Source organism: Orcinus orca, chromosome 12, assembly GCF_937001465.1.
Source record: "Orcinus orca chromosome 12, mOrcOrc1.1, whole genome shotgun sequence".
Classification (NCBI taxonomy): domain Eukaryota; kingdom Metazoa; phylum Chordata; class Mammalia; order Artiodactyla; family Delphinidae; genus Orcinus; species Orcinus orca.
The window spans coordinates 56897150-56911928 of record NC_064570.1 but is presented as its reverse complement, the minus strand read 5'-3'; the positions used below and the strand labels follow the sequence as shown (position 1 = coordinate 56911928).

The following is a 14779-nucleotide window of genomic DNA, read 5'->3' as shown; positions in this document are numbered from 1 at the left end:
TCCCTTTCATGTCTCTGAAAATGCAGACCAACTGGACACACTGGGTTATCTCAGAACCTTTGTTAATGCTGTTCTACCCGAAAGGCTCTTCTTTCATCTCTGATCATCTTCATAACCGTCTTCAAAACTCAGCCTAAATGTCCCTTCATGACTTTTCCAAATATTTCATTGCTGCAATGACTTCCTTTTGTTATAGTTATCTACATCTTCTTTTCGTCACCAGGCCACCTTGTCTAAGAGGAAGGACATGTTTCTGATTCGTGTGGATATCAGAGTACCTCCACATCATACCTAGAATGAATATCTGACTGGGACTTCCATTATTTGGAGTTGATAAAATCCAGGGGACTATGAAATGGAATATGGAATTAAAAATGAAATACGGAATTGATCTGTGTTGGCACATGCCCTATATTACAGTGCACACCTAACACTAAAATTCTGGTCAGGTAATGAGTGAGGATAACATTGTAGACAAACAGCATTGGTTACTCATCGGAGTAAGATGAACTTTTCCATCCAAGCACACCTTGCCTTACGAGTGTCTTCTGCAGCTTATTGTGAACTAATCACTTTCAATTTTAAAATTAATTTTAATTAGTCATGCTTTTTCTCTCAACAGATATAACAGAAATTCTTTCTTATTGCTTCTATGTCCTCTGCTGCATGTCCAGTGAAGATCTCTCCCACCTCCCCAAAGTTGCCTGCTTTCTTAAAAAAAAAAAAAGAACGATGCTGATAAACATGAAGACCATGAGCTGTTTCTCTTCAGGTTCCTGTATGGACTGGTAATTGTTTGTCTATATAATCATCTTCATTTTCTTTTAATTTCACTCTAACAGTGCTTAGGTATGAATTGCAATTAGGAAATAAACTGCCAAAGGCAAGGCAGAAAGACCTCTTTATATGAAGTAAACTTCTGAGACTATAGCCCTTTGGACACCTCATGCCCACTGCACTCGGTGCATTCACATTAGTTATTTAGATTTAATTTTGGGAAGTGAACGCCTGGTTCTCCCCATCCTACTTTTATTCCTCCTTCTCCCACCTTTTTCTTTGGTATGGAAAAGGAGGTACACACAAGCAATATGTTCCAGTTTCAGAAAAAGTTTTAAATTCCAGTACTTGCGGTGGTTACATTGGAAAGTATTTTGAAATAATTGATCACAGGACCAGGAATAACTGAAATTTCTTTGCAAAGAACAGAACTTCATTTCACTAGAAAATGTATGTTATATGGATATGGAATCCAACAACGTTTTATTTGGAAAAAAAGTATTTTTCAAGATGGAAATTGTTTGGACATAGGGAAATTTCCTGTATCACAGGTGAAAACCTACCTGTAGGGGCTGAAAATTTTCTAGGTTTGCCTCAGGCCCGCCCTGAAGAGCACAGAGACAAAGACTTGTACTACGTGGCCTGTATGAATTAGACTACACTTCTCTCCTTGTGTAAGTAAGTATTAAGAGAGAGAATGGAAGTGAAGTCTGGACAGAGAAGGAAAAGAAAAAAAGAACAGAAGAGTAAGAGGGGCTATAATGGAAAGGAGGCAGAGGGAATAAGTGAGTCAGGCTGTGTTGAAGTGGCACTCTAAATATTTTATTTCTACCAGTTACAGTATCTACATTTTCTAAGATCAGTATATTCTGTTTTCTTTTAAATCATCATTGGGCTCTGTAATGTAATTTTACATCATATATTATTAACATTTGTGACAATAAGAAATTCTTGAAATTACTTCCATATGTGATCAAAGTATAAATTTTGTGAACAAAACACAGTGTGTCACTGTACAGATTTATCTTATATATTTTATGCTGCAGGGTTAGAAATCTGTTATAACAAATCTTAACACTGTCACGCCCCTGTGCAGTTAGTTTTCCTTAAAAAAAGAGAAGCCGATGTTCTTGTAAACAGTACACTGTGAAAAGTAAGATCTGATAATTCCTAGGTATCAACTCAATATACACAAATTGAAAGATTCTCCTACGGGCGTAGTCATTTTACACATCAAGAGACCCATGGAGACAACGTTATAAAAGGCGACATTTGTTAAAAGGCCCCCGCAGCTGACTCTGCATTGCTCGAGTCAGAGCTGCAGCCACCGCCAGTTTCCGCAGTGCCTTGAGGTTGGAAGTTGATTCCTCCAAGGCAAACGTCAAGTAATTCGACTTTGTCCAGATGACTGAACAGTCAGGCTTCTCCACCACTTCTTTCAAATGGATTGTTCGGGTCGGGTTACTTCACTTTGAGGTCAGTCAGGGCATCGGAGATCTCGTCGGCCTGTGCGGAAACACTGGCCGGCGTGACGTGGAGGTGGATGTCGTACTGCTGGTCCAGGCCAAGGTAGCAGTCGCTCATGAAATACAGTGTGTAGATATACCTAGAATATAAAAAACGAACGAAAAGGTAAAACCACCGTTCTCATCACCGTTGCGGTTAATTCTTTCGGAACTCTGGTGGGGTAAGACTCTGCTTACCTTCCAGGTACTTCAGGAGTATAAAAAGAGATGGAGACAACATGATGATTTCGGACATATCCCACTCTTTTCAAAGCGATAAGTTCTCTCTTATCCACTTCTCCTAATATCAAAAACCATCCTTCATCTTTTGATTTGGGAAATCGAGGGGTGACTGCATGGCTGTCTTGCTTTCCCTGTAAACCAGAAAAAAAAAAAAGGAAAGATAAAGCATTACTAATGGCTAGATTTTCTATACCACTTGGCTGTGCTTAAAAGGCCACGCTGTCTTTCTTGGAGGCCATAAATCTAAGTATCTGGGATGTGTTTAGTTTTCAGGTTTGGTGTGTTTGATATGCTATCATCTACCTTTTTTCGAGATTCTCGAAGCACACTCTAGCCACACTACTTCGTAGCTCCATGAGAACAGAAAGCCCTCGAATCTTTCTCACACCATTCTTATAAATGAAATTAATTCCCCACTTGCAGATGAACAAACTGAGATACAAACATATCAACCAAGTCTTCCAAAATCTTATTTGCAAGAAATTGATACTGGGGGAAAAAAGTCAGTCCAGGCTAGACTCTGGATCTTAGGATAATAAGCACTCTGTCACATAAACATCTTCCCCCATCACCCAAGAATAAAGCTCACATGAAAAAGCACATATTCTCATACGGTGATATTAAAAAAAGTCCTTTCTCTGAGGAATGGGAAATTGTAAGCCAAACAATTTATAAAATATATTAATCACCATCATACAAGATTAACTATCACCATAATGACAACACTTGACGTCTTTATTTTAGATTGATTTTTTACAAAATCCAAGATTATTCTAGAGATTCCTTAAGACAATGATTTATGGTGTAAAATGTGCTAATAATGACATGCTCTTAATCAGACTTCACTCAATATTCCAGAGAGAGTTGTTTCATTTAAGGCATTTTAAAAAGAGAGGTCAGAGAGCAATGTATTTTTACAGCACTTAGAAACAAAATTTTAGAGTTTCTCTAGCACAGTTAAAGCTAATGTTTAAGTACTAATACTATAGTAAAAAAAAAACCCTTATACTACAAAATTGTCAGAAATGTTTGCAAAGGTCTCAAAATAAAGTTCTCTCTAATTAGCGCTCTCAACGTACCTTAGATACACCTCAGTACACTGTTTATCCAGGCACTATGATAAGCTGCTTGAGCAGCTCTTTGTTGAGACTGTGAGCCCCCTGAGGCTGGGGTACATTGTTTAGCTATTTGTGACAGGTCTCGCTTCTGTCAGCGTGTCTGCACATGGTAGGTGCAAAGAGAACAGGGACTTGAATCGGAGAACTCTGTGCTCCCAGCCTGCTCTCATATTTTCTGACTCTAGGACCTTGGCAAATTCCTATACTCCCCAAGTTCCATTATTCTGTAAAATGGGGAATTTTACGCCTCACACGGCAGCTATAAAAAAAAAAAGCTTAGTTTTTTTTCTCATGATTTTCTCGGTATGATTACTACTGCCTTTTCTTTTGTAAGTTGGGATATACTGTCATCTAAAAATGCTCATATTAAAGCCTCTGAAATGCCAGAGGCCAATCAGTTCATACTTACACTGACTGATTTTTAGAATTAGAAATCTAATGAGATGGGACTTAAAGGCACAGTTGAAAAGATATTGTACCAACAGAAAGTTACTGACCATTTCGTGTGTGAAAACAGAGGGGACAGTATTAATGAACTACAACCTCACTCCTGACGGCTAGTTCTAGATATGGGAAAGCCCCTGACTCCACTGAGCTAACGAAAAGGCAAATTCTTATTTCGATTATTATGGGCTAAAAAACAATCTGCCCACATGCTGTGTACTAATATTCTTAGAGGGCCCAATAATTATTTTTGGTGTCACAGGCAACAGAAAAGAGCACAGTAATTTAAAATAAAAATACTGCAAATTTTTGGCCTGTACGAACGTTGACAGAGCTCCCTCATATGCATGCTAATGAAGGAAGCAGACAGATGTGGCAAGTGAGCCACGGGAAAGTCCAGCTAGCGCCTTCTTCATTTGGGGTGCTGGGCGGAAGTCTAGATTTTGAGATCCCTTCAGAGTCCCGAGTTTCTGGTGCAGGCGGCCTGGTGTAGGGCCAAAGAATCTGCACTCTTAAAGGTACTCCAGAAAATTCTGCTGAGCCTGTAGACCATACTTTGAGACCAGGACTCTAGGCATTATATTATTATGTCATGTGGGTATTCGGGGGTTGAAAAATGGCACATGAGGAGAACTGACTAACTGCAGAAGACTGACTCTTGCTGCTTAAGGCCAGTTGAGGAAGCGGGATTGGTGAAGGGCACGGACGCATTAGTAATATAAAAGACATGTGTGCTGGTGCGTGCTGGGATCTGGTGTGAAGCATTTGAGAATGGAAACCAAACACTATACCTTGTGGAACCCAAGGCTGACTCTCTGCAAGCTGACTTGAAGCACATACTCCTGATCAGCATGCAATCTGACCCATCTGTTGTCGTTGCGTTTGTCAGAAGTCAGGGTCGTGATAGAGAGCTCATCGTGTCCTTCCGCTGAGTCATCCCACCAGCCTTTAACACTTAAGCCAACATCTATCACAGGCAAATGAGATAAGAAACTCCATGCCTGAATAAAAAAAGAGAAGATAAGGAGTGGTTAATGCAAAATGTAGTCAGCAACTAAGAAATAGTGAGCTTTTTAAAAAATCAACCTCTTTGTATTGAGATTAATTCTGGATTCAATGCAGTTGTAAGAAATAAAGCAGAGAGATCCTGTGCACCATTTCCCCAGTTTCCCCCAAGGGTAGCATTTTTCAAAACTAAAGTACAATATTAATACCAGTGATACAAGCCACAGCTCTTGTTCAGATTTCCTAGTTTTTCTTGTACTCATTTATTTGTGTGTAAAAGTAGTGTGCTTTTAATCTTTGTGAAGTCCCTTTAAAAACACCTAAAGAAGTATTAATCATTACCTAAACTTGTGACCCCTTTCTTGTAAATCCCTTCTGGACATTGAGTGACTACTGACTACACTAAAAAATAAGTTTTAAAATAACTGTTGTTGAACTGGTTAGTTTTAGAGAACCATTTAGTATAGCATTTATGTGACTTCTAAGGCAGAGAGCATTACTTGGGGATATAAAAGCAACTTGAAAAATGTTGTGATGCAATTGTTGATGTCAGTCAGTGTCATTCATTGATCATTTATTGTACAAAATGGGTTTTTCTTTTGCTCATAGTGCAAATTATTCTGAAAGGAAAACATTTCTATATGTTTGTATATATATCATAAGGAACCCTCTAAGTCTAGGGTTCTTTCTAGAAAGAAATTTTTTTTTTGGCATTATCATATTGAGAATACCAATTTAAATGACACATATTAAAGGGGTAGAAAATATTTTACTAATTTTATTCCTGCTCTTTTAATTGAAAATATTTGTGAGAAATCAAAATGCAGATGGTAAGTGCTTATCAGTTTTTTTTTGTTTGTTTGTTTGTTTTTGTGGTACGTGTGTGGCCTCTCCCGCTGCGGAGCACAGGCTCCAGACGCGCAGGCTCAGCGGCCATGGCTCACGAGCCCAGCTGCTCCGCGGCATGTGGGATCTTCCCAGACCGGGGCACGAACCCGTGTCCCCTGCATTGGCAGGCGTAATCTCAACCACTGCTCCACCAGGGAAGCCCAGTTTTTTTTGTTTTTTTAAAATTTATTTTCTTTATTTTTTTGGCTGCGTCGGGTCTTAGTTGTGGCACATACGATCTTCGCTGACGCATGTGGCTTCTCTCTAGTTGTGGCTTGCGGGTTTTCTCTCTCTCTCTTGTTGAGGCACCTGAGCTCAGTAGCTGTGGTGTGTGGGCTTAGTTGCCCTGGGGCAGGTGGGATCCTAGTTCCCCGACCAGGGATCCCCTCCATTGGAAGGTGGATTCTTTACCACTGGACCACCGGGGAAGACCCTATCATTGTTGAATGAATGAATAAATGAATGAATTCCTAAGTCTATGGAAAAGATGTACAAAAATAAACCTAATGTCCTCAGATAACTAATTGTCATCTTTTTCTAACATTTATAAATATGTGGCAAATATCACTATCAGTCAAGAAAACTTCTCTATATATTGGCTGTTTTATCTGTTGTTACCTTCTAAGTTAGTTTTTAAAAGCACATGAATAATTTTGGTTTTCCTTGTACTTCTTTAATATATACTACAGATTTCCTGATAGGCTTTGATTTCCTGTTTGCTAAGACTTTATTGCTGTTGAGTATACCACCTAATTGAAATGAAGAAGCCCTGATGAATCAAACTATCCCTTAGGAATTCAAAAAATGTAAATCCAATGCAAATTTTCAATTCAACTCCAATCCTATAACTTGTCTTGTGAATCTGAAATTACGTTTGGAATAGATCTTGAAATAGTCAAGCCACAGAATGGTCTACCCTGTGCTTCAAGGTACAAATGATGGCTTATCCCTTGCTAGAACCAACAGTCACCGAGTCTAGAAGCTGTACCCACTGGATGTTCTCTTAAGACTGGCCAGAGTGAAGACACAAATACACCATTTCTGTAAAGCATTTAACTTCGTGAGACAACACAGGTAACATTTACCACATGAAGCAAGACTTCATATGTTTCTTCACTTGTACCTTTAAATGAGTTACCAATATAATATTTTAAGTATTAGCAACTCGTTGGAATTTTATTTCACAAAGCTCCCCGAAGTCAGATCTGACTTTTATATATTTGTAATCTTTTGCAGCACTTGGTATTATTATTTTCAATCTTCAATGTATATACATGTATTTGTTGTATGTGTATATATTTGTACATATATATATATACACACACAAACATACATACATACACACACACTCACATATGCGTATATAAAACATGAGCTGTTTTTAAAGAAATTGCTAAGACATTTCAACACCAGCCAAACATATTTATCTGAGGATTAATCTTCATCTATTGAATCAGGCAAGAGCAATGCCATGCATACAATTATTTAATTAGCAGCCAAATCCTCTGCCAGTCAGCAGCCGTTGCAGGCATACTGATGGGGCAGAAGATGCAAATCTCACAGTAGTACTGCTTTTTCTCATTACTACTGCAATTAGCACTTAAATTGATGCTTTAAACATACTAATTTCTGGAATAATTCAGGATTTGTATGTTACCTGGGATCGCCTCACTGCAGAGCCGACACCAGATTGCTCTGCAAATTGAAGCACTTTTGAGCCAAATAACCATCATCATATCAGACTGAGCCAATTTGCATTTGGTTTTAAAGATAACAGAATGGCAATTTATGCAAATAAATTAAGTAAGTTTACTTCTGAGTTCTCCCTGAACTAATTACAACAATGTTCTAATTTTTTATCACATCTAAAACTTGGCTTGAAATCACTGTACGTTATGTTAGAAATCTGTTGTTGCTAATAGAAGCCTTATTTTCATCTTAAATATATTGTTTTTATTCATAATTTTGATGATAATTTAGTTAGAAAGGTAGGCCCTTATTATGAATATTTAAGTAGCTTTTGGTGCCAATTTTGGGTTCAACAGAAATTGAACAATCAGACTTTGATGCCTGTAATACTTTTTCCAAGTCCTGCTCGAAAATAAGTTCCACTGGAAAAAAAAAAAATGACATGGTTTAGAAGTTTCTTTATTTTAGTATCTGCATTTGCAAGTCAATATGTTAATTATGTTATAAATCCTGAACATTAACTTTGACATGTTTAGGGTGAAATTGCTTAAGACTTAAAAGTCTATATATGCCAAATATTTCTGGCATTGTTCGTTCATGTTTTTGATCTTTCCAAAGAGAGTTTGGAGCAATGACCTATGTTGTCTTTCACAACGTAGATTCAGATTTATATCTAAATTATAGGGTATACAAATAAGGAGTTTCTTTGAAGGACTACTTTAGAATCTAGAAACAATAAAGTGATTAAAATGGGGCGGGGGCATAAAAGAGTAATTGAGGGAACTGCACGAAAATATACCCAAGCATAAAAACAAAACAAAACCCACTCTGAAGAAGGGATTAGAAGGGCTCTTGAGCAATGCAGCCTAGTGATGGGCGAGTCATAGTAGGCCTTTCTCAGCCGGCTTAACAGCATTATACTGAAACAACCTTCTAATAACGCAGACGCTACTTCTAATTATTGTTACTGTCATTATTTAATACCATCTGTTGAGCTCTTATTCTGTACCAGGAACTACATAGAGCAGTTTACATAATAACATCCTGCTTGATCTTACCCAAAACTTCATGAGACGGGTATAATGTTTTCACGTTCATAATCAGGGTTAGTAAATGGCGGGTGGAACTTAAACTCAGGAGAGTCTGACTCTGAAAGCAGCACTCTAAGTTAGAAAACTCTTGGTACAACTTCCCAGAGTGAGGGAGCATCGACACATGGAAGTGATGGCCTTACCTGCTTCATTTTTGGGGCTGGTAGCTCTTTTTCTATCATGGAGCAGAATCCATGCTCCTTCCCTCCACAGGCGTGGATCAGTTCAGGGAGGCACTCGATGGAGCCAGGGTGCCCGGCACGTGGACCCTTTATACCTGGGCTCCATTTCCTGAGAAAGAATAACGCCAACCAAATGATTCTTTCATAGCACAAATGAGATTTTCTGACAATGATGATTTATATGATTAGAACAGTTTAGAAATTAAAGTTACTACAAAGCTTTTTAATTTGTTTAACATCTTTATTGGAGTATAATTGCTTTACAATGGTGTGTTAGTTTCTGCTGTATAACAAAGTGAATCAGCTATATGTATACCTACATCCCCATATCCCCTCCCTCTTGCGTCTCCCTTCCACCCTCCCTATCCCACCCCTCTAGGTGGTCACAAAGCACCGAGCTGATCTCCCTGTGCTATGCGGCTGCTTCCCACTAGCTAGCTATTTTACATTTGGTAGTGTATATATGTCCATGCCAAGGCCACTGTTGTTAAGCTTCAGTGAGACAGCATTCTCATCAATCCAAGGCAGTTTGGCTATCACGACATAAAATGTGTAAATCATATGTGAGCTCAGTAGATAATTAGGGTTGACAGACGGTGATTTCTATAGGAAGGCACTAAAGTGTGATAATGCTTCCATGTGGATAAAGTACGGAACTGGCAGAGCCCTGACATGTTTTTTTTTTTTTTGCGGTACGCGGGCCTCTCAATGTTGTGGCCTCTCCCTTTGCGGAGCACAGGCTCCGGACGCGCAGGCTCAGCGGCCATGGCTCACGGGCCCAGCTGCTCCACGGCATGTGGGATCTTGCCGGACCCGGGCACGAACCCGTGTCCCCTGCATCGGAAGGCGGACTCTCAACCACTGCGTCACCAGGGAAGCCCCCTGACATGTTTTTAATGGATGCAGGCAAATGTCTCTAATATAAGTACTTGAATAAAGTTTTCATTGTAAGTTGTTGAGATCATACAATTAAAAGTGCATTTTGGGAATGTTTGAGATCTATAGCATAAATAGTGCTGGATCACCAGGAATGGAATCTACCTAAATCTATTTCCTGTTTATATAGCAAGATGAACAATATCACTGAAATTAGACAAATACAGCACTTTTCTGGGTAACAGTAAAGAATTGGATCAAATCTCCTAGGCCCCAACCAGCTTCCCTAACAGACCCATGTACTGTCGGGTTAGTACCCTCACGTGTCTCCTTTTCTGCTGAAATCCAACTCCCGTAAGTTTTAGTACCATATCGGAAGGGTTCCTGAAACTGAGCTGCAGACACATGAGGTATCTGCTCTTCCCCCCAGGCCACCTGCTGCTGGTGTGCCCCCCACCCCCTCTGAATGTGCCTTTTAGTTACCAGGGACATCCTGTGGTGGGGACTCAAGCACCATGGAAACACCTGCCCTGGAATCCAGTATACTTCAGTCAAATGGAGGGCCTTCCCTGAGGAGACCCCCCATGTGTGCCTGAGGTTCTGCTTGGCGTATGTCTCCAGATGCCTCAAAGGGCTGCCACTCCTTGTCCAGCTGATGAGAGGGAGAGGGTGCATGATGGCAAGCACAGCCAGACAGTTTTGCTTGTTTACATGACTGTGAACCAATATTTTGGCTGCAAACTATCTCTCAACTGGTGTGAAAGAAACATTTTCATTTGAACACTGCCCACCTTGCCTGTAATATGTATTGTTGTTTCCTTTGCTAAAATATATGTAGCCATGTACATAGGACCTAAGAATTGAAAAATTTTATCAGGAATATAAACTCCTCTTTTAAACGCAGGTTATATCTTGAGCTGCTAGTATATATAACTGCTCAGTTTTGGACATTTTGCAGATGCACAGTTTACTTTTGACAACAGATTTCTGATCCCTCAAATCTATTCTGCAATAAAAGAAACTGGTAATTTATTTTGCTCTAGGTCACAAAGCACTTTAATAACATCTTTAAAAATGAAGGCTGATATTGTAAAGGAATAAACACAGTTAAAATGAAAATGTATTCGATGTTGCAAATGGAAAACAACTTAATAGAAGGTTAAAATGAACTGTGGTTCAGCTTGGGACCAATGGCCAAATTCCAAGTGGGAACGCTATGTCGCTAGGCCATGTCTCCCTCTGGGAAACATGGGCATTTTCACTGTAAAGAATCAGTATTCTAGGCACCACATGAAATTCAAGTGACCATACATGTAAAGGAAATAATTTTTTGAAATAATAAAATCCTATTACATCGAAAATTAAAATACTTACCTGAAAATGTGAAGATGGTGGTTTTCTATGTGTGGTATCGTAAGAAGAGAAGAGTCTTTCAACCACCGCCCCTGGATCACCATCTGCACCAGGTTGGTGATGTTCAGGACAGTCACCAGCCAGCCCTGGTGTGCAGCCACGTCCAGCATTGCCTGAACAGGGAGAACGCATGTTATATCATGGCACCTGCCCCCTCAGTGGGGGGTCTGATGATGATAGCCTTAACAAAAAAACAAAAAAAACCACCCCAAGCATTATACCTCTAAATTACTATTAATTAAAATAGAAACCAAAAAGTAAACTACAGTTGGATTGGAGGGAACACACTGAACCTCTCACAGCATTTTTTGAACATTACTTTGTACAAAGCGCCAAGTATTTAACTTTTTTAGGTCAGCAAAGATAAGCAGATAATATTGGCACCTAGTAATAAAACAAAGAGAAAAACTCAGTGTACCTCGAGAGCAAGTACCTCTATAATCCACTGTATCAAGAGCACTAGTTGCCGCGTTTAAAGCATAAATCTCAGGTAGTCTTTTCCAAATTTAAAAGCAATAATGGCAAGGTGATAGGAAGTCTTCTTGCCAAAAATGAATTTTCCCCAGACAGCAGGCTAAAGGCAGAGCCCTGGTTTTCAATGAAAATTCTATACCACACACTAAAAGCGGGAAGGACCAGTGGTACACGTGGAAGGATGAGAAGCTATTCATATTAGTCTATACATTTAATCCAATGTTTTATGGACAAACAAACGGCTGCATTTGCTTAAGGCAAAACTAAACAGTGAAATCTTATTTAAACAATGGAGAAGTTTACACAGGCAAAGCTAGTTCAATTAAATTAGATTCTGGTGAATGCTGACTTAAAGACACATAAGTTAATATCACGATCTGAGGCAGCTACGTTATACAGTTTTAGGAGTGTACTCTCTTGTTTTGGGAAATGAAGAGATGAGGGTAAGAGAAATCAGATGTACCTCGTAAATGCCTAAAATGATACTTTACCGTTTCACTGATGGTAAAATATTTATAAAATGTTGTACAAAATCTATTAGTACATTTTTAGAAATGGTTCTTAAAGGTCTATTATGTTAGTAAAATTGATTTGCCATACTACTTAGTACTAGTGAATCAGACATATTTTCCTTCTAAGTTTTGAATTTCCTACTTAGAGTTCTCTAATTTACGAAAAGTAAAATAGTTTAAAAAACATTTGGCTAAACCAATCTGTGGTCTTTTTACACACATTACAGGGAGATGGATCCACGTCTCTGGATGCCATGGTGAGCGTGACGGAATGGTCAAATTGGTCTTTAGCACCCGTGAGCCTACTAATTGTACATCGTAAAGCCTAATGGCTGGTATAATAGGTATACTTATATGTATGTATACGTGTATGTGTGCATATGAAAGTGTTTACATGTACAAAGGTATATGTTTATAAATCTAGGGAAAGCTCACTTCTGTTCTTCCTATTTCTCTGCACAACTGATTTAAACACTTTGTCTTTGAAGTATATGAGACAAGCTGGTCATGAGGAACACTACTCAGACGAAAATAAAAGTATTAGCTCACAAGTCACAACTCGCGAACTCCGTAAGGGAAGAGAAATGAGTAATTATACCTCATGAGTAATGCAGTATCATGATGATGTCAGAAGTTGTAATGTGGAGTAACTATGGTGATTTTACTTGTGATTTTTACATTACAACTTGACTGGAAATAAATTCCAGACCACAAGCTCACATACTAGAAGAGCTGGAAGGACGGACCATATGTTTTTAACTTTGAAGTTTTCATGATGAAGTTGAAAGATTTCATAAAATTTATGAGAGTTCCCCACAATCCTTCTTTGTATGATCCAGATGTGAAACGTAAAAAATCATGCAAAGTGATTGCTTACATGAAGTAAATGAAAAGGCTGTATTATGAATTGAAAACTATTATTTATTTATCTTGTTTTAATTTCAAGAAAAGGCAGGTAGGGAGACCAAGAATCCAGGATGAGACAAGGTTGTGACGACCCAAATGTGCTGGACAAAATGCTGCCACACGGCTGTGCCCAACCACTCCCTTGTGGGTCCTGTTTTCTCTGCTCCCTCCTGCCACTGCCGTAGCACAGACCCTCATCAACTCTCACCTGCAATATTATAAATATCCCTTTATCCTTATTCTCATCTAATTTTTCTTCAATCCATATTTTATACTGTTACCACAGTACATTTTCACAGAGGCAAAACTGATCACGTCATTCCTCTGCTTAAATTTCTTCAATAGCTCCACGCCGTGTAGAGGACAAAAGTTAACGCTTCTCTGCAGGTTCTCTTTTTATAAATCCTGCTCCCTCTACCATGTCTACCTGGGAAATTCCTATGCATCCTTCAAGTTGAGCTCAAATGTTACTTCTTCCTGTGAAGGCTACTTGATGGACTGCGGGCACTTCTTTTCCTACGCATCTGCTAATCTTGACACAGGCCACCACTATCCTATTGTGAACCTTTGTTTACACATGTGCCCATTAAATATAGACTCCTTGATGGCAAGGTTCTGGAAGTAGTCTTTGGAACTGTAGCCCTAGCACAGAGCACTCAAGAAATATTCAATTTATTAAAGAATATTGGTAAACATCCAATTACAATAATTATAACAAACATTCTACCTAAGTTACTGCACACCTGCCAAAGGCAGCACAGCGCAGGAAAACATTACAAGCTTTGATGTCAGACATAGGTTTCAACCCTGATTTTGTCCCACTTACTATGCGTAAATTTTGGGAAATCACTTAACCCTATGACCGCTAGATTGCTCACTGATAGAAGGGTGTTATACGTTCATATAGGGGTGTGATGAGGGTAAAATGAGATGATGTATGATGTAAGATATCTACTATACTGCCTGGAACAGTATAGCTCTGTTAGGCCTCAATATTAGATCTCAGTAAACAGGTACCTGTTTTAACGTTCCTCTATGATGAGATGAAAAGAACACCCTAAAACAACTCATTCTTTCTCAGAGGGACTTCCTTTGGACCTTTGGGGGTTAATTTCCACACTGAGTAGTACAGGGATTCGAGGAGCAGGGCATGTAAGGTGGGGAGCAAATGCATGGAATGGGCAGAACTGTTCATCAGCAGAGGTGAGCAACTGCAAGAAAGTCAGGGGACACATAAGGCCAAAGACAGACCCTGCAGCACAGGCCAAACTGGAGGACATGGGCCTCGTTCTCAGTTTGAGTGTACAAGTCCATGTCACCACGCAGGTAGGTATCTGAAGGGGCTAAGGCTAAGGGATGGTCCAGGTTAATGGGCTTGAGGGTCTGGCAGGTCACCCTGACATACCTCTGCATGATTGAGCCTAGGAAAAGGACTCCTACGTCTCACTATCTTTTACAGCAGTCTTCCTGGTAGATGAGAACTAACAGGTGGGACAGTATGGTACTAGCACAAAAACAGACACATAGATCAATGGAATAGGATAGAGAACCCAGAAATAAACCCACGAATTTATGGTCAATTTATCTACGACAAAGGGGGGAAGAATATACAATGGAGAAAAGACAGTCTCTTCAATAAGTGGTGCTGGGAAAACT

The 14779-nt window shown here is 39.3% G+C and overlaps 1 protein-coding gene across 1 annotated transcript in view; it reads right to left on the bottom strand.

The window, feature by feature from the left end:
- Positions 1–1577: 1577 nt before the first annotated feature.
- Positions 1578–14779, bottom strand: part of ASCC3 (activating signal cointegrator 1 complex subunit 3) — a 331462-nt gene continuing 318260 nt past the window's right edge. The window contains exons 38-42 of the mRNA XM_004264782.4: positions 11193–11344; positions 8904–9051; positions 4879–5088; positions 2481–2656; positions 1578–2383 (exon numbers count right to left, since the gene is read on the bottom strand). Coding sequence (XP_004264830.1) covers positions 2239–2383; positions 2481–2656; positions 4879–5088; positions 8904–9051; positions 11193–11344 — 831 coding nt within the window. The 3' untranslated portion in view covers positions 1578–2238. The remainder of the gene's footprint in view (positions 2384–2480; positions 2657–4878; positions 5089–8903; positions 9052–11192; positions 11345–14779) is intronic.